The sequence below is a fragment of the Sesamum indicum genome, linkage group LG6, assembly GCF_000512975.1.
Source record: "Sesamum indicum cultivar Zhongzhi No. 13 linkage group LG6, S_indicum_v1.0, whole genome shotgun sequence".
Classification (NCBI taxonomy): domain Eukaryota; kingdom Viridiplantae; phylum Streptophyta; class Magnoliopsida; order Lamiales; family Pedaliaceae; genus Sesamum; species Sesamum indicum.
In genome coordinates, this window is record NC_026150.1 from 20,534,203 (window position 1) to 20,557,851 (window position 23,649).

The 23,649-nt window shown below is 35.5% G+C and overlaps 2 protein-coding genes and 1 non-coding gene across 5 annotated transcripts; 1 reads left to right on the forward strand and 2 right to left on the reverse strand.

Moving 5' to 3' along the window:
- LOC105165250 (protease Do-like 2, chloroplastic) lies at window positions 605–13,826 on the reverse strand. 3 transcript variants are annotated; one of them, XM_020694535.1, is made up of 21 exons: window positions 13,543–13,826; window positions 12,474–12,650; window positions 11,834–11,839; window positions 11,640–11,668; window positions 11,442–11,505; window positions 10,970–11,014; window positions 10,172–10,279; window positions 9,464–9,541; window positions 8,738–8,804; window positions 8,514–8,572; window positions 8,182–8,281; window positions 4,617–4,696; window positions 3,524–3,580; window positions 2,601–2,704; window positions 2,146–2,233; window positions 1,965–2,050; window positions 1,832–1,856; window positions 1,683–1,754; window positions 1,371–1,421; window positions 1,230–1,290; window positions 605–1,152 (listed from the first exon to the last, which is right to left on the reverse strand). In XM_020694535.1, exons 1-21 carry the CDS (start codon window positions 13,741–13,743, stop codon window positions 902–904), a joined length of 1,809 nt encoding a protein of 602 aa, XP_020550194.1. In that variant the 5' UTR covers window positions 13,744–13,826; the 3' UTR covers window positions 605–901. The 3 variants fall into 3 exon arrangements, with proteins under 3 accessions (XP_020550194.1, XP_020550193.1, XP_011082504.1); XM_020694534.1 differs by having other exon boundaries at window positions 8,182–8,273; window positions 8,514–8,565; window positions 11,640–11,713; window positions 11,793–11,843; XM_011084202.2 differs by having other exon boundaries at window positions 11,640–11,713; window positions 11,793–11,843; window positions 13,543–13,825.
- Window positions 20,732–22,733, forward strand: LOC105165251. Its single transcript, XM_011084203.2, has 2 exons — window positions 20,732–21,147; window positions 22,354–22,733. The coding sequence occupies exons 1-2, from the start codon at window positions 20,887–20,889 to the stop codon at window positions 22,612–22,614; spliced, it is 522 nt and encodes a 173-aa protein (XP_011082505.1). The 5' UTR covers window positions 20,732–20,886; the 3' UTR covers window positions 22,615–22,733.
- TRNAP-AGG lies at window positions 23,368–23,439 on the reverse strand. The gene has a single exon. It is a non-coding gene; the product is annotated as a tRNA-Pro (tRNA).

Genomic DNA, 23,649 nt, shown 5'->3' on the forward strand with positions numbered 1-23,649 from the left:
TAACATGTTGTATTATAGATAATAACACCTAAGACACCTGATCGAAGAATTTGTTGCTAGAATTCTTACAGGGAAAGACATCTGTGAGGTTCTAAAGTTTGGGGTCGTGGAGAGAGATTTCCAGACAATTTTTGAAGGCTGTGATTTGAGCCGCAAATGAACGTCGTTCTACTAGGAAATCCTTAATTGGGCCAAGATAAAAGCACATCAAGTCCAACTAAGAATTACTGGAAGACTCTATTGGGCGGGAGTCGACAGATGGGAATTGACCGAGGCCGGACGGCAAACTGGTCTGACGGCCGTATCAGGTTGTACTTTTGTGTCGGGTCCGGGCGACAGACTAAGCCGAGTTGAGTGTAACGATGTGTTCTGTTGGGTTGAGCCCAGGCCCTAGCACAAGCGAGACAATAAACCCAATTCCAGCAACTAATTTCTTATCCACTTCACTGCAGTACTTCAATCATAGTTTTGTTTCTTTTTCGTTTCGGCTCCAAAACTGCTAGCCTTTTTCCATCTCTGAAATATCCCAACTTGGAAATTCAGAGTCACTGTTGCTTTATCTTATTTGAAGACTGAATTTAATCGCCCTAGGCAACCCAATTTCTATTTCAAATGACGTCTTATTCCCTTCTATATATCAGATATAAATTAAATCCAGTATTCTACTACACCTAGTATTACAAGTCTCCAGCACAATTCAGAATAATAAGGAGAAAAAAGAAGCCTAATGTTCTCAGAAATGGTTAAGAGAGACAGATTACAGCACATGAGAGAATACCTTGGACTCTACAAGAATTATTTCTGACCTAAGAGTGAAAAAGATCTTCGGGAAAAACAATAGGAATGTTACATAAAAAATACGAATGCAGGCAAAAAAGCAACTATTGTAATGTGTGACCACTTATGCCCAAAGAAGCCCATCATATCCAAACTCCGAATTTGAAACAGGACTATCACCAAATTGATGCTGATCCATAGCTCCTTCATTCTGTAATATAGAGTTGACGTATGGCTCCAAAAGATCAGAAGATCTTTCAGATCTAATTCCATAGCCTTTGAGTATGCTGGTTGATGCAGCCAATGCTGATTCCCTCTCCAATACAACCAAAAAGTTGTCATCGAACTCAAACACCAAGTATTTGTCCTTGCAAGCTGATCAAATGCAACACTTTGTTAGTGCTAGAACTATTCAGGTTAAGAGAAATGAACAAGATATCCTTAGAACTTACAATCAACCAGATGAGCCAGGTGGTGAATATTTCTAATCCAAGTGCCATTTAACTTCAAGACCTGTTACAGAATTCTTTTGAGCTTCATAATGATAAACTTGAAGCATGGAAGGATTTCAAACTTGGATACTTTTGACTTGCCTGCTCATTGCTCATATCTTCATATCCAATGTTTTCTTCATTTGCTAATACCTGTGCTTAATACAAAGTCATAAAAAGTGAGCAAAAGCGCATGAAGTGGCAATATGAAGAGTTTTTATACTTGTTTCTTTTATGGGGAGCAGCTCACTATAATGCTCCAGTAAAATGTCTTGGCTCTACTTGCAAACTTATGTTTGGGAGATCCTTACAAGTAATGGGGGTATTCACACTCTATGCAACTCAATCAGACAATTTATAGAATGAAATTTTGAGGAGATGCCAGTTTTAGAGGGCATATAATCTTGTACATACCTGTGATAGGATCACAATCTGTTCCCCTTTGAACTTTGCCATAGAGTACCGAGCTTTGGCCAACAATTTCAACTGATCATAAGGAGAAACTATCAGCGCGATGATCTTGTGAAGGTCGCTGAGAGAATGAATGAAGAAAAAAAACTTACCCCGATGCTATCTTCACATTCTTCCCTATCAAATAGACAGATTGGGTCACATTTAGTATTAGAATCACCAGAATATATAAGCACACTAAACTGAAGACAGAGTAAGTCAAATAAATGAATAAATCTAACATACTCTATCAGAGGTTCTGAAAGAGGGGTAAACACCAAACCAGCAACTATTAAGTATGATGGCTGACCACCTTCAATATGATAAGGAACCTTCAAGAAAGTATAAGAAGAGTAAATAGCGAAGTTTTAACTCATATTCTGAAAAGGAAACTGTCAATTCCTACAAGAAAATACTTTTAGTTTACCAAATGTACTCGCGGATTCAAAACAACTTGAACTTCCATAAATTGCCCTCCCCTAATTATGCCAATGTTTGCTACGCCACCAGTAAATCTGACATTAAGCATCAGTTTTGGACAAAGTATCAGCTTACAAGAAAACCAAATGCATTTGTAGGTCTTTAATTCAGACATTACAAGGTGCTACATTTTTCAAATTAATACTACTACACAAATTGTGAAGTATCAGAATGACAGAAAAAGGTGTGAATTCTCAAATTGACTTCGTAGAGATGTGACGCAATGAGCCAATTGTATTCTTTGAACAGAATCCAGGCTAACTAAGAAATAATCAGTAAGTATTCAGATGGACAACACTATGGGATGTAGGTTATGCAGAAAATGACCAATAAAACAGTATTCAGATGACTCCACAATGAGATCAATGTGAAATCCAGTTTTTTTGTCAATGTAACTTTTACTTTTGACTGATAAGATAGCGAAATGCAATCCGCTCTGTTGATCGAAAAGGTACCATCCCTTCACACCCAACACGAACATTGTCAAAGCTTACAATGACATCCCCCTGGAAGGCAATTAAAGAACCAATTATTTGGTGTACACCAGTGTCTTTGACAATGTTTACTACTGCAAAAAAAAGTAGAAAAGTATACCTTTGCTATATTTAGAAACACCGGAACATGCAAAATCAGTGTCAATAAGATGGCACAACACAATAAAGAAACATTATCAGCCTAACCAAGTAATTGGATTTGTTAGTTTCGATATTGTTTTAAATTCCAGTACAAAGTCACAGAAAGGGTTTTCAATTAAAAAACTGCCTACACTAAAGATTTATTTTGCCGTTCACTATAGAACCTGATTTTTAGCAACAGGTCAAATTTCTAGTGAAACTTCACATAAATCGTGAACAATAAGAATGACAACTGGTGCATATTCCACCGCCCACTGAAGAAAATTTAGCATTTCTTCCAGCCTTCTGCAAATAAATAATCTACTTTTCTACAGATAGATGGTTCTCACTAGTAAGCACTTGTAAACTACTTAGAATTTTCTTCCACTTCTGCTGGCAAATGTAATTGAGGAATAAAAGGACCAAAACAGTATTGGATAGGATTTTACGATCACCATGGAACAGAAGAATGATGAACACATATAGAAAGGACAAGAAATTAATGGTAACTGAATAAATGCATGTTTTAGCATTTGGCAGCGGCAAAGTCACCAGATCAAGTATTAGAACTAGATTGAGACAGTCATGGAAAGTATGAAAAAGAAAACGAAGAACTGAGTTAAGGACATATCAAGGAAAGTCATTATCTGAGGTCAGAACCCAAAGCAGGAAAAATCAAAGAACTCACTGAACTTTATGAAGTAGACTTACCTCCTTCAACGCACTAGTGGCATGGGAAGTTGGCTCAACTTTCCTCACAAGTACACCCTGCAGAGACAAACAGATTGTGAATATATAAGGTCAGAGTTGAACCAGACCAAGGAGATATTAAAAGCAAATCAGCAGTCCAGCTGATTGTTAATGATTTGGCAGTGAAAAGAACATGTTCTAGCAGGTTTCACCACAAGAAAAATATAAAAATCTAATAATTAATATATAGTTCAAACCCCAATTTATTTTCTTCTTCTGAGTTCAAACTAGTCAAACTCTTTTTTACGAATACTGGTGATAACAAGGTTAGGTACCTTAATTTGCTATATGGACATGAGATCTGATTCGCATTGGTGGATGCAGGGATCACGGCAAACACTATAGGACGTTAGCATTCACTTCCTCTGATCAATGTTTACATCGATTCTGCAGTCTAAGTGCCAACTTTAACTCATTTTCATTCACTAAGTCCAGGATTATGTTACAATGTAGATTTGGAAACAGTTATCATGAAAAGCTTAGTTAATTTTCCTTGTGTTATTAATAAAGGCAACCAGTTTTTGGGTAAAGTGCACTTGGACTGTGGATTTGGCCTTGCACCTACACATGCACATGACTTCATCACTGAGAAGTTTGTTCAGAGCCAGAGGACAAATTTCTTATTTTGATTGGCCAATCATGTTCCAGGTAGATCTCTTTGCTATCTGGAAGCATTTGGTAGACAAGTCGAGTTCGCTTTGTCGACCCAATGATAAATAATTGCTATCGAAAAAAGGTGTTTAACTATCTGCTTCTTCTGATAATTCGTCCAAGAGCATCATAATGATTCCAAAGCAACTCACTCCATTTTGCTCTCTCCTGCTCATAATTTCTACAGCCAAACTGCCTTCAGTGTCCCAGATATAAGTCCCTTTCAGAAGTTTGAAATAAATAATAGATCTCTTAGCATGTAAGTAATATGACACCCTAACTTAACTCCAAAGGATTTAAGAACTTGAGGTTCGGAATAACATAGTCTGCAGCCTTTATGTCAAACAACATTAGCATAAACTGTAAACATTCAGCCAGAGCCAGTGGGGAAAAGGAGAGAAACCTCATTAGTTGGCACTTTTAAGCAAGTCCTCAGAGCTGGATTCTCCAATTTCTGCAACAGCACTCCAAGACAAGGGAAACCTGAGAGTTTATGGAAAGACATCCGTCAACAAGCTTCCATAATTAGGAGAAAGAATATCTTCAGGTTTTACCAAATGTTCACCATACCAAAGAAACAGTTTATTGTATTACAAGATTATATATATTAAAGAAATTAAAATGAGACTACAATTGCATGTCTGCTTTAGGTGTGGCACCTCATCACTGAGCAACAGGTATACCTATTAATGGGTGGGCAACACCCAAACTCAAACCCATTAAAATAGCTATTACTTAGACCCAGACCCATACCCATTAAATAAATATTTTGGGTAGGGGTTTAGACCCTGAGTATCCGTGGGTATGGGTAAACTTTATCCCGAAATGCATATTTATTCATCAATTTAAAAGAGTTGAATTTGTAAACTTTTGCTAAATCAATAAATTAGATTTACTTGACATCTAAAGTTTTTTAAATTTTGTAAATATTTATGTTAGAGTTTAGATAAGTGAAGGGAAAAACAAAAGACGAACATTTATTCTCTTAGTTTGATGATATAACCTCCACCTATTTATATAGGTGAATTACATATGTGTATAACATAAAAATAAGGAAATATCTCCAAAATCGATCATACAGATATCACAAGAATCACTAAGATTTTGCTGTTATTCTCTTGTGATTTTACAATTATTTGGAGAATCAATTCATGATTCTCAACACTCCCCCTCAAGTTGGACATGGAGATCTTGATTGTAATATTCAACTTGGACAATGTAAGTGAAAACTTTTCTTTCAGTGTGAAGCCAGGGGAGGTCACTGGAGGTCAAGGCGTCGTCATGCCATGCACACACATCCACAGTAGACATCATGTCACATGACTATTTTAGGTGCAAAGCACCAGTAGAAAGACACTTAGCCCATAGAAGCAAGGTCGATCAGACAGACAAACAAATTAGGTGTAGAACACCGACAGGAGTAGAAAAGTTAGTTAAGAATGAGAGCGGAACGACAAACAATTTAGGTGTAGACCACCCGCAAGGCTTGGTGGAGCCAGTTTGCCTACATAGCACAAGCAATTTTAGCGCAGCAGTTAGGGTTCCAGGCGGTAGCGCGCAACTAGGTTTCAGCAGGCTCTCTTTTTTTTTTTTTTTGAGAAACCCGCTCTGATACCATGTCAGAGTTTTGGATAAGTGAAGAGAAACAAAAGACGAACATTTACGTGGTTTGGTCATATGACCTACCTCCAAGAGACGAATGCCCAAAGGGCTAAATCATATTATTCTCTCTTAGTTTGGTGATATAACCTCCACCTATTTATATAAGTGAATTACATATGTGTATAACATAAAAATAAGGACATATCTTCAAAATCAAATATAGATATCACAAGAATCAATAAGATTTTGTTGTGTTTTTGTTGTGATTTTACAGTTATTTGTAGAATCAATTCATGAATCTCAACAATTTATTTATATTTTTTTTATTTATTGATGATTTAACAAAATTTTTCATATTTATTATTATAGTGACAACTCCAAATTAAGTTTCTGAGAAATTAATTTGAACATAACGTGATAATTTAGAAAATGAAAAAATATTAAGAAATTTAAATTAGTTAAGTTGTTCGAATTTGAATTGTAAAAAATATCAAATGAAAGTGGAAAGTTAAAAGTAATTGATTATAACAGTCTATTATTTAACAAACCCAAGATAATTATTTAAATTTCAGATATGGTCAATTTGTACGGGCTGAAAATTTGAACAACTTTTATTTTATCAACCAAAAGCTCATAAAATATTTTTAATAAATTAATCTAGTAACATGATCTCATGATATCATAACAAACACAAAACTGATTCATTCTTTTTTGGAAATTTTATTGTTTGAATTTGATGTATATTTAAAATGAAATTTTAATTTTACAGACTTACTATGAAGAAAGTAATAAAAAATTTATTGGGTAAGATCCAAATGGGACCCGGTTGTTTTGGGTATCCACCTAGACTCAATGCGTATTCTATGGGTAGGGTCCGGATTGGGTATATAAATAACTATAATGGGTATTCATTAGGTATGGGTCCGGGGAGGGTAATACCCGTGCATTGACAAGCCTAGCTACAGGAAGATCTTGTACTGGAGGAAATTAACCAAGTGCAAGTCTAGAAAACCAATAAACTATGAAGACAACTCAGACTTTTTCACATCCCATGAGGTCGAAGTAAGATTATGACTAGTGCAACCTCTATCTATTTGGTTCACTACATGACCAGGTTGGTTAGGTGAGAATGAATCTAATGGACAGTATAAAGAGAGAAACAACATAACACAAGGACAAGTGAGAAACTTGCTGTTTTATGCAAAGGGACATGAGGAAGGCATAAAAGCTAGCGATCCATAGGAAAGCAAAGATGTTGTACTTTATGAGAGAATCTGACATGATGACAGAGAAGGAAATGGACCACTACTCCATGTGTGACATCGGGAGCATGGTACTGCTTCTAATCCTTGCAAAGTAGAACCCTATTGATGGACTGGTATTTTATCAGTTTCAATGGTGCCCATATCAAGAATTCAGTCATGAGGATGTGAATTCAAAGAAGTACTAGCTCTTATCTGCAGCTTAGTGAGGCTGAATATTCTGTGCTGGAGGAACTAGCGAATTCCCTGTTAGTTTTCAGGGACAGCCAGCAATCATATTGAATGAGATTTGCATTTGTTTCATGTGTCCTTTCTGTTTCTTTGCAACCCCTAAATCTTGAATGCTAGCCAAGAGCTGGAGCATTGGCTCATTGCCTCTGTGCGGAGCTCATATCCTCATCCAGGCACTATTAGATCAAAGACAACTTGTCTCCTGCAATATAAACAGGCCCATTTCTAATTCTCATGACTTACAAACTTGATGGAGCCATTAGCTGAAAGAGAAAAGATGGGCTGTCAACTACATGTACCAACCTAGCAGTTCAGGAAAATCTATGCTGTGTCTTAATGCTAGTCATAGGAGCGGGTCACCAGAATTAATTTAACAAGTATCAGATTTCTTTAAAGATGAGCACACCATATATCAAGCAGATGAGTAGAATTAAGCAGCTAACATTCACAATGTCTACAACAATATATGATAACTTCAACATACAGATTACAGGGAGCTACAGCAAGAATTTGGTTTTTATAGGTATTTAATAATTTTAGGATATTTTAAGGAGTTCCACAAAGTTGTTATCCTTTTATCTTCATTGGTTCCTTCTGAATATCTTGCATGCCAATTGAATCTCTCAAGATTGAACATTGTACCAAGTGAATCCCACAACCCCTCCTGGCATATCGGAGTTTAGTTTGTCTAAAACTGTTATATCAGCCTATTAGTTTTGCATTCCTACGCATAGTGATAGCAAGAATACATTGTTATTTATTCCAAAATGTCCAAACACAATAATTGATTATGCCAATATCAGACTATCAGAGTAACTCTTATAATTTGGTTGTCCAGAATGCAATAATTGCTCCATAAGGAGGAAGCCTCACCAGTGTATTTCCCATTTCTCTCATAGTCTTCAAGAAAATGAGACACAACTGTTGTTGGAATTACATAGCCAATATTCTCAACATCATCAGATCTGTATACCTAAACGAAAGATTTTCTGAGAATATGATATTTATAAGGAGCTGACGATAAGTGACAGGAAAAACATCTGATCTTAAAATTAGGACCACAGAACAGTTTAGTGGAAAAGATAACAGAAATCAGAAGGCATGTGACTTGCAAAAATGCAGCATGACAAAAGATTATTCCCATAAAAAGATCTAATATCTAAAAAATAATTTACTTAACATTCAAATATAATTAGAGACCCTACCTGAAATGCCACTCCAATGCACTCTCCTTGGTCATTAAATGCAGGACCACCACTATTACCTAAAATATGATTAGCATAAGCAATAGCAGAATATAGCATAGGAATAAAATACAACTTAGAGATATGTATTAATACTATTATCAATTAGCAAATAGAAAAATATGGCTAACTGGAGCATCAACAAATAGTTACACATAGAGCAGAACAATCCTAGTTATACTGACCAGGATTTATTGCAGCATCGATTTGAATACCAAGCAACTCCGAAGATCCATGAGCATATGATGTCACCTGATAGTTTATGACAAGTTTTTGCCATTATGCATACCAAGGATTAGGTGTTCTATTGTTACTCTTTCCTATCTATGTTAGTTCATTTACATAAACAAGAAGTTTATCATGCAGCTATTTAAATATGTGGATTCGATACATGATACAGGTCAACACTTGGATTCAGAAAGCAAACAAACTGTATTTATATGTGGCAACAAGTCAGACTTGCTCAACCCTGGTGCTTTATTAGAGAAAGAAAGGTGTTTTGCATTTCACTGGAGATCTCTGATAATGGTGTGGAGAACTTTAGGAGCTACTTGAATAATAGTTAAAATTCTTTTCTGAGTCATACACAATTCCATGATAATATTTTTCACATCTGGTTCTTTGGAATTACACAATTCTTCCACAATTTTCTAACTCCCCCCTAAGTGATAGATGAGACTCTGCTTCATTTTTTGTCCAAATAATAAAATTGCTACATAACAAAATTCAAAGTCCATTAGCAAAAATTTCTCTATTAAATTCAAAATGCTTTATCCAAGAAAATGATGAATTACACATCGACACTACACTTGCAGTTACCATCCAGCAGTCCACGTCCTCAAAATCTTTGATTGACAGCCTGTTTCATATTTCTTTTGTATTAAGTATGAGAGCTTGATAGGTGAACGAACCTCAATTCTTGATACCACACCCTTAGACACAGATATGGTTTCTCCTCCAAGTGGATATCCCACAACAGTCACTGCATCCTGCAAGTTTCATGGGGGAAAAAGCATAGGAACAAGTAAGAAATTTGGGATTATGTTTGTCACATCAGAATCGGATAAACAGAACAGGCGCTATTTGATAAGCATTGTCCAATGCATCCAGGTAGTTGTATGAAAATCATATATTTGTAAAAGCTGGCACTGAATTGATAAAGCAGATAAAAGTATCAAGCATAGAACACCGAAAACAAGAATATATAGAAGATTTACAGACAGAAATATCGGCACCTTATGCAATGCACTTAAATGGTTTGATCATAAAATATAAGCAGGTCCAGTACACATTATAGTCAACTCAATTCATCTTTAAGTGTCCAAAACTGTACCACCACAGTCCCAATATGGCATCCAGCCAAGTACCTTTAATTTTCTCACTCGAATTCCAACTATAAAGCTTTGATCTAGATTTGTATGCTTTGTCAACTAAAATATGACTGGTGTAAGATGCCAAGTAAGCAGTTCCTCCAATACCACAATTATGATGCAGATAGCATGAAAGGGAAAAGGCACAGAACAAGAGACTTGGTCTTCAGGATAAAAAGAGATTATCCCATGTGTAAGGAAAAAGCACGAGCTATCAGTTGGAAAACAGAGAAAGATGAATCAAGTGACCTGCAAGTTAGGCAAGTGTCCAAGTTGAAGAGGCTCGGCTCCTTCCCAGAATTCCTTGCTTTCAACAGAAAGCAGAGCTATGTCACATTCTACGCCTCTCGCTAGAACCTGTAATAAAATCACTGAGTACAGGGTAAGCTTCAATATCAAAGTTCCAGTTGAGTTTCCCCTTCCCCACCTGGGTACCAACAAAAATATAAATTAAATAAAAACAAAAAATAATTATGGCACATATAAATGAGAAAAGCTCTGTTTTAAACAATTTTTAGTATTGGCAAAAAGTTCTCCATTTCTATATATTCAGTACTCAAATACTACATTTTAAAATGGAGATATCCTTTAAAAGGTGTTAGTAATCATAATAAAACTGAAAACTTATAAAAGCTTTAATCCAGAATCATCAACTGTATCATCCATGAATGCAGTTTCAGGATGCTAGACTTAAAAAAACAGGGAACTAGGTGAAAAGATTCAGAGTAAACAATTGTTTGAGCCTTCATTAAGGTGAACTGCAGAAATAGACTAAGCACTTGTCTAGTCACTCCCCTCCCTTTTGTTTCTTTGTATATCACTTGGTCACTTTGAGAATGTTTGGTTAAACCAAGGACCTCGAGTAGACTAGTATATTGGTAATAATACAAAGATTTGTGTTTGTGGTAGCCAGCGGCTGCAGTGGTAATTATTAAATATCCTTGATGCCTTTGGCTAACTTGGAATAGGGTACGTAATGTGGATTCTATTGCTTATGTTTCAGTTGTATTGTTACGCAAAAAAGGTTAGATTTGTGACATGACATACCTTGGCAACATATTTCGTATCATCCCCTCTTCTCTTCACTTTGACCTGCAATCATGAAAATCACCTGAAGTTGACAAATTGCATGAATGAAGATATGAAAAGAAGATGGATTTGATAGGATTTGAGTAATACACGGGTCTTGACACCTAGAATAGTAGAATTTAAATAAATTAGGGCAAGAATACACACCAAAGTTACTAAAAGTATGGATCTTTAGGAAAATATGCATCTACCTAGAAAAGCATGTATATCAACTAATTTGCTTAATCCACTGTATCATGTATCAAGCAAAGATTCCATCAAGAAGCAATCTCTATTCAATAATGACAAATGTATATAGAGCTGATTGGTATTAAGATTCACCATCAGAATTGACATGTTGCAATCTGAATGAATGAAACCCTGATGCTGGAATGAGTAATCTCCCTCTCACTAGTATCATGCTTCTCAAGTAAGCAACATTTTCATAAGCATGTGTATCGTGTTCAACACAGTGTGCATTTGTCAAAAGCTTCCCCTGGCCAATCATAAAGGCACTGCAATAAAAAGGTTATCAAGCTGAATTTAGAAGGGGAATTAAAATTAAGAATGCATTTCTGAGATGCATTCTTATTTTGAGTTCTATTTAAAAAAAAAAAAAATAGAAAAAAACAGAGAGATGCAGACCCACCTTCCAGTACTTGTATACTGTCTTTGCTTCTGCCAAGGAAGGGAATAATCTGGCGCAGTGTGAGTACAGTAAACCTAAATGAAGAGGAAAAAGGTAATCAGAAAGAATTCACAATTCATTAGATATATAAGAATAAAAATTATAGATATGCACCTTTACAACAGCATTAAGGAAAGCAGCATCTTGGAGATTACCTGTCTCTACCTGACATAAGATAATTGATTAGACTTAAGGTAGTGAGCCAATGAACCTCAGCCAAAAAGGCCCCAGCCAATGGTACTAACTGGTAATTGCCACAACAAGAAGAACAACTGTAGTTATGCGAGGAAGATGAACATGAAACCACAGATTGTTTCTAATCAAATTGTGCTTGTTAGAAACAAAACTCAACACTAACAATGTCATAGAGAAGATCAAAAGCCAACATAATCGACAGATACAATTTGGTTAGTACCACACAACAATATACCAAAGGTACTAGTAGACACATAGTCACTATTTTCTCTGTATAGCTGAAACGAACAAGTGTCCCTAACTATGATGTGAAAGATTTTGAAACTGTTTGGAGAACCAGATAGCTAATATTGTGTTCCAATAAGACGTTCACACCATCACTCCATTGCTATAGGCAGGCAAGTTATAAAACAGCATCTGCCAGATCTTATGCCTCGAATTAACAAGTTACTTTGGAAACTGCTGATTATCAGTCTCCTCAGGTTTACACTCGACCAAAATGAAACAGAATACTTTAATCACATAGCAAGTATATAGAACGCAAGAGCCTATTCAGTTCATTGGTTAAGGACTGCATAATCTGTTTCTAGGCCTATTCACCTGCTGTTTTGTCGAGTCAACCAGAAGTCCTTTATTCGCTTTCCTTTGTAAGCCAGATGACTTGTATGATGTCAACTGGGATCGTCCAGTTTTGTTCCATGTACTTCTTCCATCTGCATTTGATAAAGAACTCCCGTCTCTTGATATTGATGGAAACTTCTGTAGAACTGCTTCTTTCTGCAGTCAATTGCAAGATATAAAGGGGCTTCACTGGCGCATAGTAATCTTTTTCTTTGAGTAGGTTGTACCAGGACTATCCTCTTCAAATAAAATGAGTATTTATAAGGACCTCAAAACTTATACTATGACTGGGCTCTTTCAGGAGCCAGATACAAAAGTGCTTGGCATAATTTCCAAAACAATATATTTAATAAATAGTTAAATACATAATAGCATTTGTGTCTTTCCAATAAAGTAGAGATCAATAACACCGTCCATTTTTGCCCCTATAGTTTTTCCTTCCATCATCAAGATTCCAGAAATCCATGAATACAATGCGCATTCAAGAAGCAAATACTTCTCATTCAAAACAATACACATTAAATGAAATTAAACACCACAGGCAAGATATAGGAGTTAGATCCTACATCAATATAAAGTTCTCTGTCATATCAATTGATAATATCAGAGTCATCCATTGCTCCTCTGGATGGTGAAGCTAGCATTGCAGTGTTCGCCACAACCAGGACCTTATGCAAAGCTAGCCAGCACAGGTCCCTGGGTGCAGAACATGATGCATCGTTATGATCCTAATAGTCGCCATCATTATTACTCCATACTGTGTCACAAGTACAGTATGGAAAGCAGTTAGCTCAATTATGAAGAAATAGGATGGGACAGAAACCAGAGTTTCGGAATGTGAATGAAATCAATGTCTCTGTCTCCTCTAATTCTCCCTAGTTTCTCTCAGCTTCCCTGCCCTCTTCTCCCTCAAATTCCTCTCAATTTCTCATTATTTCAGCTCGATTCTACGATTCTGAACATACTAATGTTGATTTATATGCTTATGAACTCTACCGATTTATCTCAAGCTCATATCATGATGGTTAAGATTATGGCATTAGTGTACCTCTGCGGATTTACTCAGCGATTTCTTCGGTTTTCCTTTAACCGGATTTTGATTCACATCCTTACTGGATTTTGAAGCACTTAATAGATAAGGTCTTCGTGATGCGCAGAAGAGGCGATTGGATGATAGAGAGTGACTGGAAGTGGCGCAACCGGGGGAAACGAGGGCGGAGAACCAGCTGTTTGCGGCTGCGACTGACATCCTAAACCGGCGTTGTGTGTTGGGCAATGGCTAGAGAGAGAGAGAGAGAGAAAGAGACTAATTATTATTGGGTTATATGATGTGTTTCCTTATCCTTTTCGGCAACGAATAAAAATATTTTGATTAGAGCACTCCCTTTTTGGCGCCTACTCCAAAAGAGTATTTAATATTCTTTTTTTATTAAAATGTGGAATTTTGGGCAAGTTAAAATACAGTTTAATTCATTTTTAGGATGTTTTATTTTATTTTATTTAATGGAGATACATAGAGAAATATAAAAATTGAATAGGTATATTTTAAAAATAATATTTACGTTGAATTTATTTTTTAAGATAATTAAAAATAGTTTGAAATGTATGTGGTATGTTCGATTTTGTTCTTCGGAGGATAATTTAAAATTTATTATCAAATTATATATATATAGAGAGAGATAGTTTCATTTGTAGGTGGAATTAATTTTGTATAGTATTGTAATTATATTTGTATGAAAAGTTATTTACTGTTTCTTTACTTATTTTTTCAAAATCATAATTTTGTATTTAATTAATAATAATTGTTGTGATAATAGGTGACCAAAAAGCTCATGAGATTGATTGGTTTGTAATCTATTTAAGTAATATTTTTTCACTTCGTAACATTGAATTAAATGAATAAGAGTAAGTATTTGCCTGGCCTTACCTTATTGTTCTTTTGTATTTTTCATATATTGCAACAAAGCTCAGAAATCATCAATTAATAAAAACTGCAAAATCAACTTTTGAGGATTTGATCTGAAATGTTCCAAGTCGAGAAAATCTAAGAATGAGCATCAAGGGTCCCTATAATACACGGACAGTCCAAAAAATTACTCGGTGCAGTATCGGACACGTGTCGGATACAGCATTAGCATGTCCGAAAATATAAAATAAGATACTCCACAGACATGCCTATTGCATTGTTCGACACATTTTGAATTTTTTTATAATTGGATTATCTTTAAAAAAAATTATGGTTGATACAAAAGAAAAAGAATTAATTCACCCATCTCAAACTAAAAGTTTTGGAATGAAATCACTAAAAGATTTGAGAGATAGTCATGATGATTTAACTAATTTGGATATATTAGAATTTTTTTATTGCATATATTTTTGAAGTCACGTTTGGCTAAAGAATTTAGATGTAAGACACGCTGATGTTATGTTTTATATTGATATTTTTCATATTGCATGTTTTAATTTTATGAGAAATTGAGAACATATATAATAAAAAATATATTATACGTAGTCGTGTCAGTGGCGTGCCATGTCCTAATTCTTTTAAACTTTTCGTATAGCTGTGTCCGTGTCCATGTATCATAGAGAGTTCTAACGAGACTTGCACTGAATATTATGTTCATATGATGAGTGTCGTATTTCATCGACATAAGACATATGAAGTCTATACGATTTTAGTAGATGGTTGGCAAATGTTATCAAACCCAAAACATCTTTATGTTTTCCTCATCAATCTTAGGAGATTGATTCTTGGAAAGCTTAATCCGTGTCTCATTAGAAGGAACTCCCATTTCGAGTTTTCCATCTTGAACCTATTCAAGACTTTTTCGATATACGAAGCTTGGGTTATTTCTAATATCTTTCTAGATCTAGCTCTATGATCTTGATGCCAAGGATGTAGAACACATTACTGAAATCCTTCATGAAGAAGTGAGTAGAAAGCCATATTTTCCTGTCAACCAAAATCTTGACATCATTCCTAATGACCACGCTATCATTCACGTAAAGCACAAAGAACCTAACTAAGCTACCACTGACCTTCTTGTATACACAAGGGTCAAACTCGTTCTTGACAAAATCGTAACTCTTTATTACTTCGTCAAAACAAATATTCCAACTTCAGGAAGCCTGTTTTAGTCCATAAATGGACCTATGGAGACAACAAACCTTTTGCTCTTCTCCTATTGGATATGAAACTCACAAGTTGATCCATATAGATCTCTTGTTTAACGGAATATTGTTTTCACATCTATTTGTTATATCTCATAGTCATAATATGCTGATATGGAAAATATAATACGAATAGACTTGGTTATTACCACAGGCTAATAAGTTTTCTCAAAATTTACATCGGATCTCAGAGTACAACCCTGGCCCTGAAGGTAGTTACCTGGCCATCGTTTCAAAACTTTTGCTTGTAAACGCATTTTCACCCTATGGGCTTCAACCCTTTAGGTGGGTCTACCAAGGTCCTTACCTTGTTGGGCTCATGGAGTCCATCTCGAATCTCATGGCCTCAAGCCATTTTTCTGAATCGATGTCAAACATCGCTTCTTTGTAAGTGTTTGGATCATTATCCAATTAACAGGTCACCAATAAACCATATCTCTTAGGCGGTTGAGATGCTCTGGTTGAGCTCCAGATAATTGGAATATTTTCAGTGGGAACCATAGGTAGAAGATAACACAACTGTTGCCTTAGACATTGCTTCACTTGATTCCTCAGGTGGAAAATCCTTTTTCAAGAGCACTGAATTTCTCAAAATAAACAACTTTTGTTATGAGGGATCATAAAAATAATATCCCGCAGTTTTTTTTAATATTTGATGAACCTAAATACAGTTTGTTTTCCACTAGTCTTTTGACGTATGTGTGATTTTCCCATATGCTAAGGTATTTATAGGAAGTAGGCTTGCTATGCCATATCTGATTTGGTATCTTAGCCATAGTCTTAGATAGTGTCATGTTCAATAACTCAGCCGTCGTCTCAAGAGCGTAACAAGGATAGTGGCAACTCTGTGAAGCTCATTATAGATCAAACCATGTCCAACGGGGATTATGAATCAATAGTGGCATTCCAAAAGGAATCCACCGAGAGGGAATTCCGTTCTCTTTTAGATAATACAACAATGCTCCAATCATGTACTCACCACCTTAATCCGATCGAAAAGCTGAGATCTTGCGGCCAATTTGGTTCTACTTCAAGTGTTAATTCTTTGAACTTTTCAAAGGCAGCAAACTTGTACTTCATCAAGTAAACATAACCTTACCTTGAGTGATCATCAGTAAAGGTTATGAAGTAAGTGGACTCACCTTTTGGCTTGAGTATTAAATGCCTCGCAAACATCTGAATTGATCAAATCCAACATATCACTAGCAAGCCTATTTTATACTAAAAAGAGTTTCTTATCATTTTACCTTTCAGACAAGACTTGCAAGCTCATAGGTTGTCCAAATCGTCTATTTCTAAATTTTTAAGTCCACCAACTTTCTTTCCTATCCTAAGAGATGTGACTTAGCCTTGCATGCTAGACCTGCGAGTTTTCTTGATTATCTAACTTGCGTTTATTTTGAATTGTCATAATCATATTATGTTGTGGGGCTATATAGAGGTCATTATTAGTTTACCTGGCCCGTGTGAAGAACCATTCTTCAACAGATAAAAATATATTTGATTGATTGAAATTCATAACCTTCTTTGTTCAAAACAGAAATAGAAACGATGTTTTCAACCATGCTAGGTACATAATAATATTCCTCCAAATTAGTCCAAACATGATCACTAACTATGTGAGTGAAAGTTGCATGCAATTAAAGTAAAGGGTAAAGAAACATTCTAGGTAAACATGTTACATGCTCATTGATAATTCCCCCTTAAATATTTTTTCCAAGCTCAAAGTGAGAAGGTGGGCCCCTTTTGAGCAATCCAACAAGTTTGATCCTGCGGGCCATGAGCAAGGTAGCTTATAGTTCATCTATTCTTTACTAACTTGGCAAGGTCATAAATGAGCCTAATCTAGAAGGATAACTTGGCAAACAATAAGGATGACATGTCACATGATAAGACACATCATAATAGAAAATCTCCAACAAACTCCTCATGGATTAATGAAAATTGACCTAGATGTAGCAGGTAAAATGGAATCCGCAGAAATTGAGCTTACTGGGCAAGACTCATTTAAAAGTCACTTTAGGGCGCCTTTCCACCTGCCTGTTTATAATGGCATCACTGACCATGCTGAGCACCTTCATAAATTTGAGAATGCAGTCCTGCTACATACGTATACTAATGGTATTAATGTAGCATATATCTTACTACACTAAGTGACTCTTCCCAACAGTAATTCGAGCCCCTACTCGTCAGTATTATATTTTCGGTTCAACTCATCTCATAGAGCTTTTGCAGTGTAAGAGTCGCAACAATAGACATCGAAGACATATTTAACAGTGCTGACAAAATAGCTCCTCTGCCAATTTGATCCCGCTTAATCCACTATTTGATCTCTGTAATTTTGGGATCGATTTAAGTTGGTTTAGATCTAGTTACCTGAATCACTGTCAAAAGCCCTTTCGTCGTCAACCATATTTTCATTCATTATTGCCAGTATTTGAAAATTTTACCCAAAAACTTATCCTGCAGATTGGAGAAGTCGACTTTTGATGTGATCGGAATAGCAACAAAAATAGTCTCGATCATTTAATACTCGGAGAATAAATTATAGATTTTAAATCACAAACTCTGAGTTCAAAACAACAGTTTAAAACTGTTTAAGTTCCAGCAAATTCGATTTTTTCAAAATTGTATAATTTCTTCAAGATTGCTGGGAAAGTTGCATAAATAATTTAAATTTCATTTTGAAATTGACAATCAGAGATATTAATAAGTTTTAAAACCAAAATACAAATACCTACGTTGGAACAAAATAATAGTTTCAACATTAGATATGTTATTTTATGATAAAATTAAAGGATAACTTACAATGAGAGTTGTATCGTAACAACTCTAGGTCCAATAGAAATTGCACACTAATCGAATCGCAGAATATCTACTTGCCTTGAAGAAGTTATGCGTTCCGTCCAGAACTGCACCGGGTATTATGCAATTCTTTCCAGGATAAGATGGTTGTCGTTTGTTCAGTATTGTACTTATACTGACAAACACCTCGAACAACATTCAGTAGTCGTTTTACTGAAACTTAGTGCTCAAAACTTGGAGTTTTGAGAAAGAAGTCGTGATGAGTGTCGAGACCGCAAAAAATAATTCATACGAATACTTTTATAGAAGTGGGAGTAGGGTCAATTCCTTAGGGATTGACTTCAAGTCGATTCCTTCAAAAGTAAAAAAATAATGGGGGAATTTTGATTATGAAGAGAATTAAAAAAAAAAAACTAAATTAGACTAGGGAGATAATGAAATTAAAAGGGATAAATATAAGAGAACTTTTTCGATTAAGATCGGGCTCATGCTTGATTCTATTGGTTGATCATTTATGCAAATATGACACTCATATAAATAAATAAACCAGTATGGTCATTGATACGATCTAATGATCTCACATTTACTTACCTTTTCGTCAGGCAAGGTACGACCATGGGTTAGATCCCTAATCAATGAACAACCCTAGAGTCCACAAGATTTAATCTATCAACAACATTAAGAATTAGAAAGACCTGATTCTAACTAACAAATTTCTACGAAAACTCATGTAATTTAGATCATGCATTCCCCATAACATAATTAACTACTGTGACATAGCTACTAATTATTGAACTAAACAAACAATTACACGGATTTGCAAAGTTCAATTAGCAACGCAAACTTTTTTTATAATGAACAAGTGACCACATTATTCATAAATCAGATGTTTGCAGTAAGAGTGCAGAGAATAGCATAAATACTTATTTTAACGAGAGGAGTAAGCATAAATTAGATCTTACAACATTTAGGAATCAAGAAATCACCTTAAATTTAACCAGAAAAGAAAAATCCTAGCCTAACATGCTAATGGAATAAATAAATGGAATTCTATTAGCAAATAGGTAATATATTAAAACTAAAAAGAATTCAAAAGATAGAATGATGGATAGAATAATGGATGTCTCATGGTTTTGAGATGTCTTCCTATTTATATTATAAGCATCCTACAAATCTAGACATAGAATATGATTAGGTACATAATTGACTCTAAAAAGTTAACAAAGCATTCTTTGCATCAACCAAATATCCCAAAGAATTTTTTCTAAAATCATAGAGCAATCATCCCCTTTTCTTCAGCATAAACCGCATCTTTCCTCTTTTTTTTTTTCAGAGTGTGACCGCAACACTAAGCATAGGCGCATCTAGTCAGATCATCAAATCTGTCACAATTTACTCTTTCTTTCCTTAAATGCTTTCAAATGTTGTTTTCAGCTCAAATTTGCCATCTTTATTCCTTATCAAATATTTTGAGCTGAAAATGCAATAAATTGATGTGATTAGGAGTATTTTAGCTAAAAAAGAAGGTTTAATCATCATCAAAATATGGTAAATTATACACTTATCAAGCCGAGAGAGCAAGAGATGAGAGAAGATGATTCGTTTTGTGTGCTTTGAGAATGAGGGAGGATTAGCCTTTTATAAGCACTCCCCTTTACAACAACCATCATTATAGCATTTAATCTCTAGCAGAAACCGTCAGTAATGGCTAGAAATGGTTGGTCTGTTACTGAATAGTCGGTCAAAGTTTTAAATGCAATTTTAAATTATTTTGACTAAAAACGACTGATTTTGTTCATATTCAATTAAATTCAAATATTTCTGTTGTAAAAAGATACATCCTAAGGCATACATTCGCATTCGAATCCGGGCCCGAGACAGGTCAGGCCGGGCGGCGCGCGGGTGGGACAACTAATGATCACTCAAGTTTCTATAACATTTTAAACACACGTTGGACTTGAACTTAATGCAAAGAGTTTATTTTGGTTATAAACTTCTAACGTGGGATACACTTGAGTGTAAAAACACTCATCCCCACATCCATCTTATAATATATATCAAAGGGGCTTTGATCTTCCATCATCTTTCTAGGTGGAATATCACATCTCTCAATTTTTCAATTCTAATTTATATATTTTAACATGTACTTTTATTCAAATTACAACAGCAATCTCTTATTTAATAATAATAATAGTAATAATAGTAATAATAATAATATAGTAGGAAGAATTTGAAATATTGCCACAGGACAACGGTGTCGTTTCGGTCGAGATGTTCTGCCCCAGTCCTCATACTTATCCAGTACGCTCAGCAGGCCGTTGAGCTGATCTCTTACTTCCACCCAGATTTCCCGCCATTTATACAACTCTCGACCTTGATCATAAGAGGAACGGGGCAAAAGTTCCAAACACTGAAAATGGGAACTCTACACTTCAATTTCCCGGCATTCGTTAACCCAATCAGCAATCAAACTAGTATGCACAGATTCGCAAAGATTGAATCGCCAAAACCTAATTTTCAATTTTGGCGCTATCACAAAATTGGCGTTAGAATTTCCAAATTCTCCAGAAAATATTTTTACTCGAATTCTCAGAGCGATGGCGTAGAAGATCAGCAGAGTTCCATTCAAGAGCTAAGGGTTCCGACCCATTGGTTGGAGCCTTCAAGAGCCTCAGAGGTAGTTCCTTTTTCGTTTGGCTTTTGTTGTTTACTTTATGCTGTCCGCTGCTTAATTTCTAGCTCAACAAGGCAATCAGAGTCGTGTTATGAACTCGAATGAAATGTATTTCCTCATGTGAAGTCATGTTTTTAGCATCGAACATAAATCCATAGTGCTACAAGGAAACCCCTAACATTAGTTCGTGCTATGCTTTGTAAGACTTGTTATGTAATGTTGAACAAGTGTTATTATTCCACACATGTTATCCAATTACTTAGAAAGCAAAAGTAAAGATGTGATGTTCAAAAACGACGCAATGCAAGTACCGTGGTGGTACTTCGATTAGCTCCCGGTGTTAGTGTTACCAGTGATCTAGCATCATCTTTACTTTTCAGCTGGTGATTGCGCATTTTAAATAATTATCATGATTTTTTTGGTGTTTTTACTTATTTTGTGTTTTCTGGGCATGTAAGTTTTCATTTGAATATGTGATGAAGTACATAGTTCTTCAATTGGAATAATGGACATCTGGAGTTGGCAGCTTTGGGTACTCTTTGCTGACTCCATGTGAGTTTTTACTATCTAGAGCAGCCACAAGTTGGTATCCAGCTACTTGTTCAACTATATTTAGCTGTATGTGTAATGTGACATGCCCTGTATATAAATATATCCTATTATGGGATTTGTTATGATTAATGCGACATTTGGAGTTGGCAGCTTTGTGTCATACCCCGTCTGTGTACGATTTGATAATGAAGCTGGTTGAACGCACAAGTTAAGAACATCGTGCTTATTTAACTCTTTTTGAGGTGTGTGTAACGTTACCTGGACTCCTTGACATTTAACTCATGATGCTTCTTTGTCATGGCTAATGTCGAATTATTACTCATTTAATATACACTTGTATGCATATAATGGGTCTGTACATAGTGCACAAGAAAACCTGTATAAAATTGAAAACACATATTTTGCAGTGAAAACCGAAAATGAAAACATAAACAAACAGGCCAAAAAACTATAACTTGTTGCAGCTGTGATGATTGAGGTTTAATAATCCCTCCTCTCTAAGATTTCCAAATTACTGTTATGATAGCCATTCTACAGTAAAGTTCCCCACATTTTTGAGGTTCCTTTTGGGAATCAGCTCTCACTGAAGGTTGCCCTCTCAGAGCTTCAGTTTCATAAGGAACAACTTATAACTCATTTTCAGTGTTCTGTATGCAGGAAGCAGAGTGGCTCAGAGTAACACTTCACAAATGGTTGGACGATGAGTACTGCCCAGAGGCCACTAATGTAGAAATAAGCAGAGTTGCTGCTGCTTCGTTCTACAAATCACTGGTGGAAAAAAGAGCTGAGTTGGGGGAGATTCTGCTAAAAATGGCTGTTGAGTTGGAGTCTATATCCTACCAAGAAAGCTTTCATGGAGCATTCTCCTCAGCGAACGCAGCAGTGAATCTTATTGTTGAACGGATATTGCAGGAGTAATTGCACAAGACAAAGGTTCAGCCCTTATCCTGCAGCTTTTATCATTTCTTATTTTCGAGTAAATTAACATATAGTAGACTAGTTCTTATTTTCAAGTGGATGTATCTGATTTTTTATCAGCGATTTATGATGCCCCCGTAATTTCCAATAGATTAAAACTTTATCTAATAGAACTTAGGTGTCAACTTTGGTAGCATTATCTTTATGACATAGTATGTGTAAAAAATTGCAATAGTAAACTAGTCGTTGCTTTTTTCTATGGGAGTCTAAACTGACGAAGTCACTGTTTTGGGATGTTAGAGATTTATAAGCTTAGTGGTTTAGAATGTCTCTAAGGAAGTGAAGGTGGGTTGGTCTATTGCTAGTGGAAGAGAGTGCAGGCTGCCTTCAAAATTCAAATGTCAATATATTACATAAGGCTGGGATAGTGGGTATTGGGTACTGCTGAGATTGAGGTGTCCAACTCAAAACTATATATGCTATTAATTTGCCAAAGTCGTCCTTATTTGATGAATGCGAATTTCAGCCCAATTTTACCGGATTAAGTGAGTGGAATTTGGACCGGTCTTTTTTGGTCGAAATTGGGCAAAGGAGAGGAAATTGTAAATCAATTAATTTTAAATTTTCTAATGATAAATTTATTTATTTACTCGAAAAGACAAGGTAAAAATGTTAGAAAGAATATTGACTGAGGGAGAAAGTGAAGTTGAGCTTTGCAAAATTGTAAATTATTTTACAAAGAAAACAGTAATGGGGGCATTCCGAGAATTGAACTCGGGACCTCTCGCACCCTAAGCGAGAATCATACCACTAGACCAAATGCCCTCGTTGGGTCCCATGATTATGATGGATATCCTTAATCTTGTCAGCAAAAAGTTGGGATGCTGGGATATGCGAAACTGCCGAGAATGAGGTATTCAAAAATATATGTGGTAAATTGCTAATGTGCCAAAATTATCCTTATCTGATGTACGCCAAACTATAACGATTGTTCCAGACTGAGTGCAGCTTGGGCTATCTTTCTGTTCCAAATTG

Excerpts from the sequence above, each read along its gene's own strand:
- LOC105165250 (XM_011084202.2), bottom strand. The coding sequence starts at position 13,743 with ATGTCAGTCGCAGCCGCAAACAGCTGGTTCTCCGCCCTCGTTTCCCCC. Across the intron at positions 8,573-8,737 it reads CGATGCTGCAATAAATCCTG|GTAATAGTGGTGGTCCTGCA; the intron begins GTCAGTATAACT and ends ATCATATTTTAG. Across the intron at positions 2,051-2,145 it reads TGAATCCGCGAGTACATTTG|GTTCCTTATCATATTGAAGG; the intron begins GTAAACTAAAAG and ends ACTTTCTTGAAG.
- LOC105165251 (XM_011084203.2), top strand. The coding sequence starts at position 20,887 with ATGGGAACTCTACACTTCAATTTCCCGGCATTCGTTAACCCAATCAGC. Across the intron at positions 21,148-22,353 it reads AGCCTTCAAGAGCCTCAGAG|GAAGCAGAGTGGCTCAGAGT; the intron begins GTAGTTCCTTTT and ends TTCTGTATGCAG.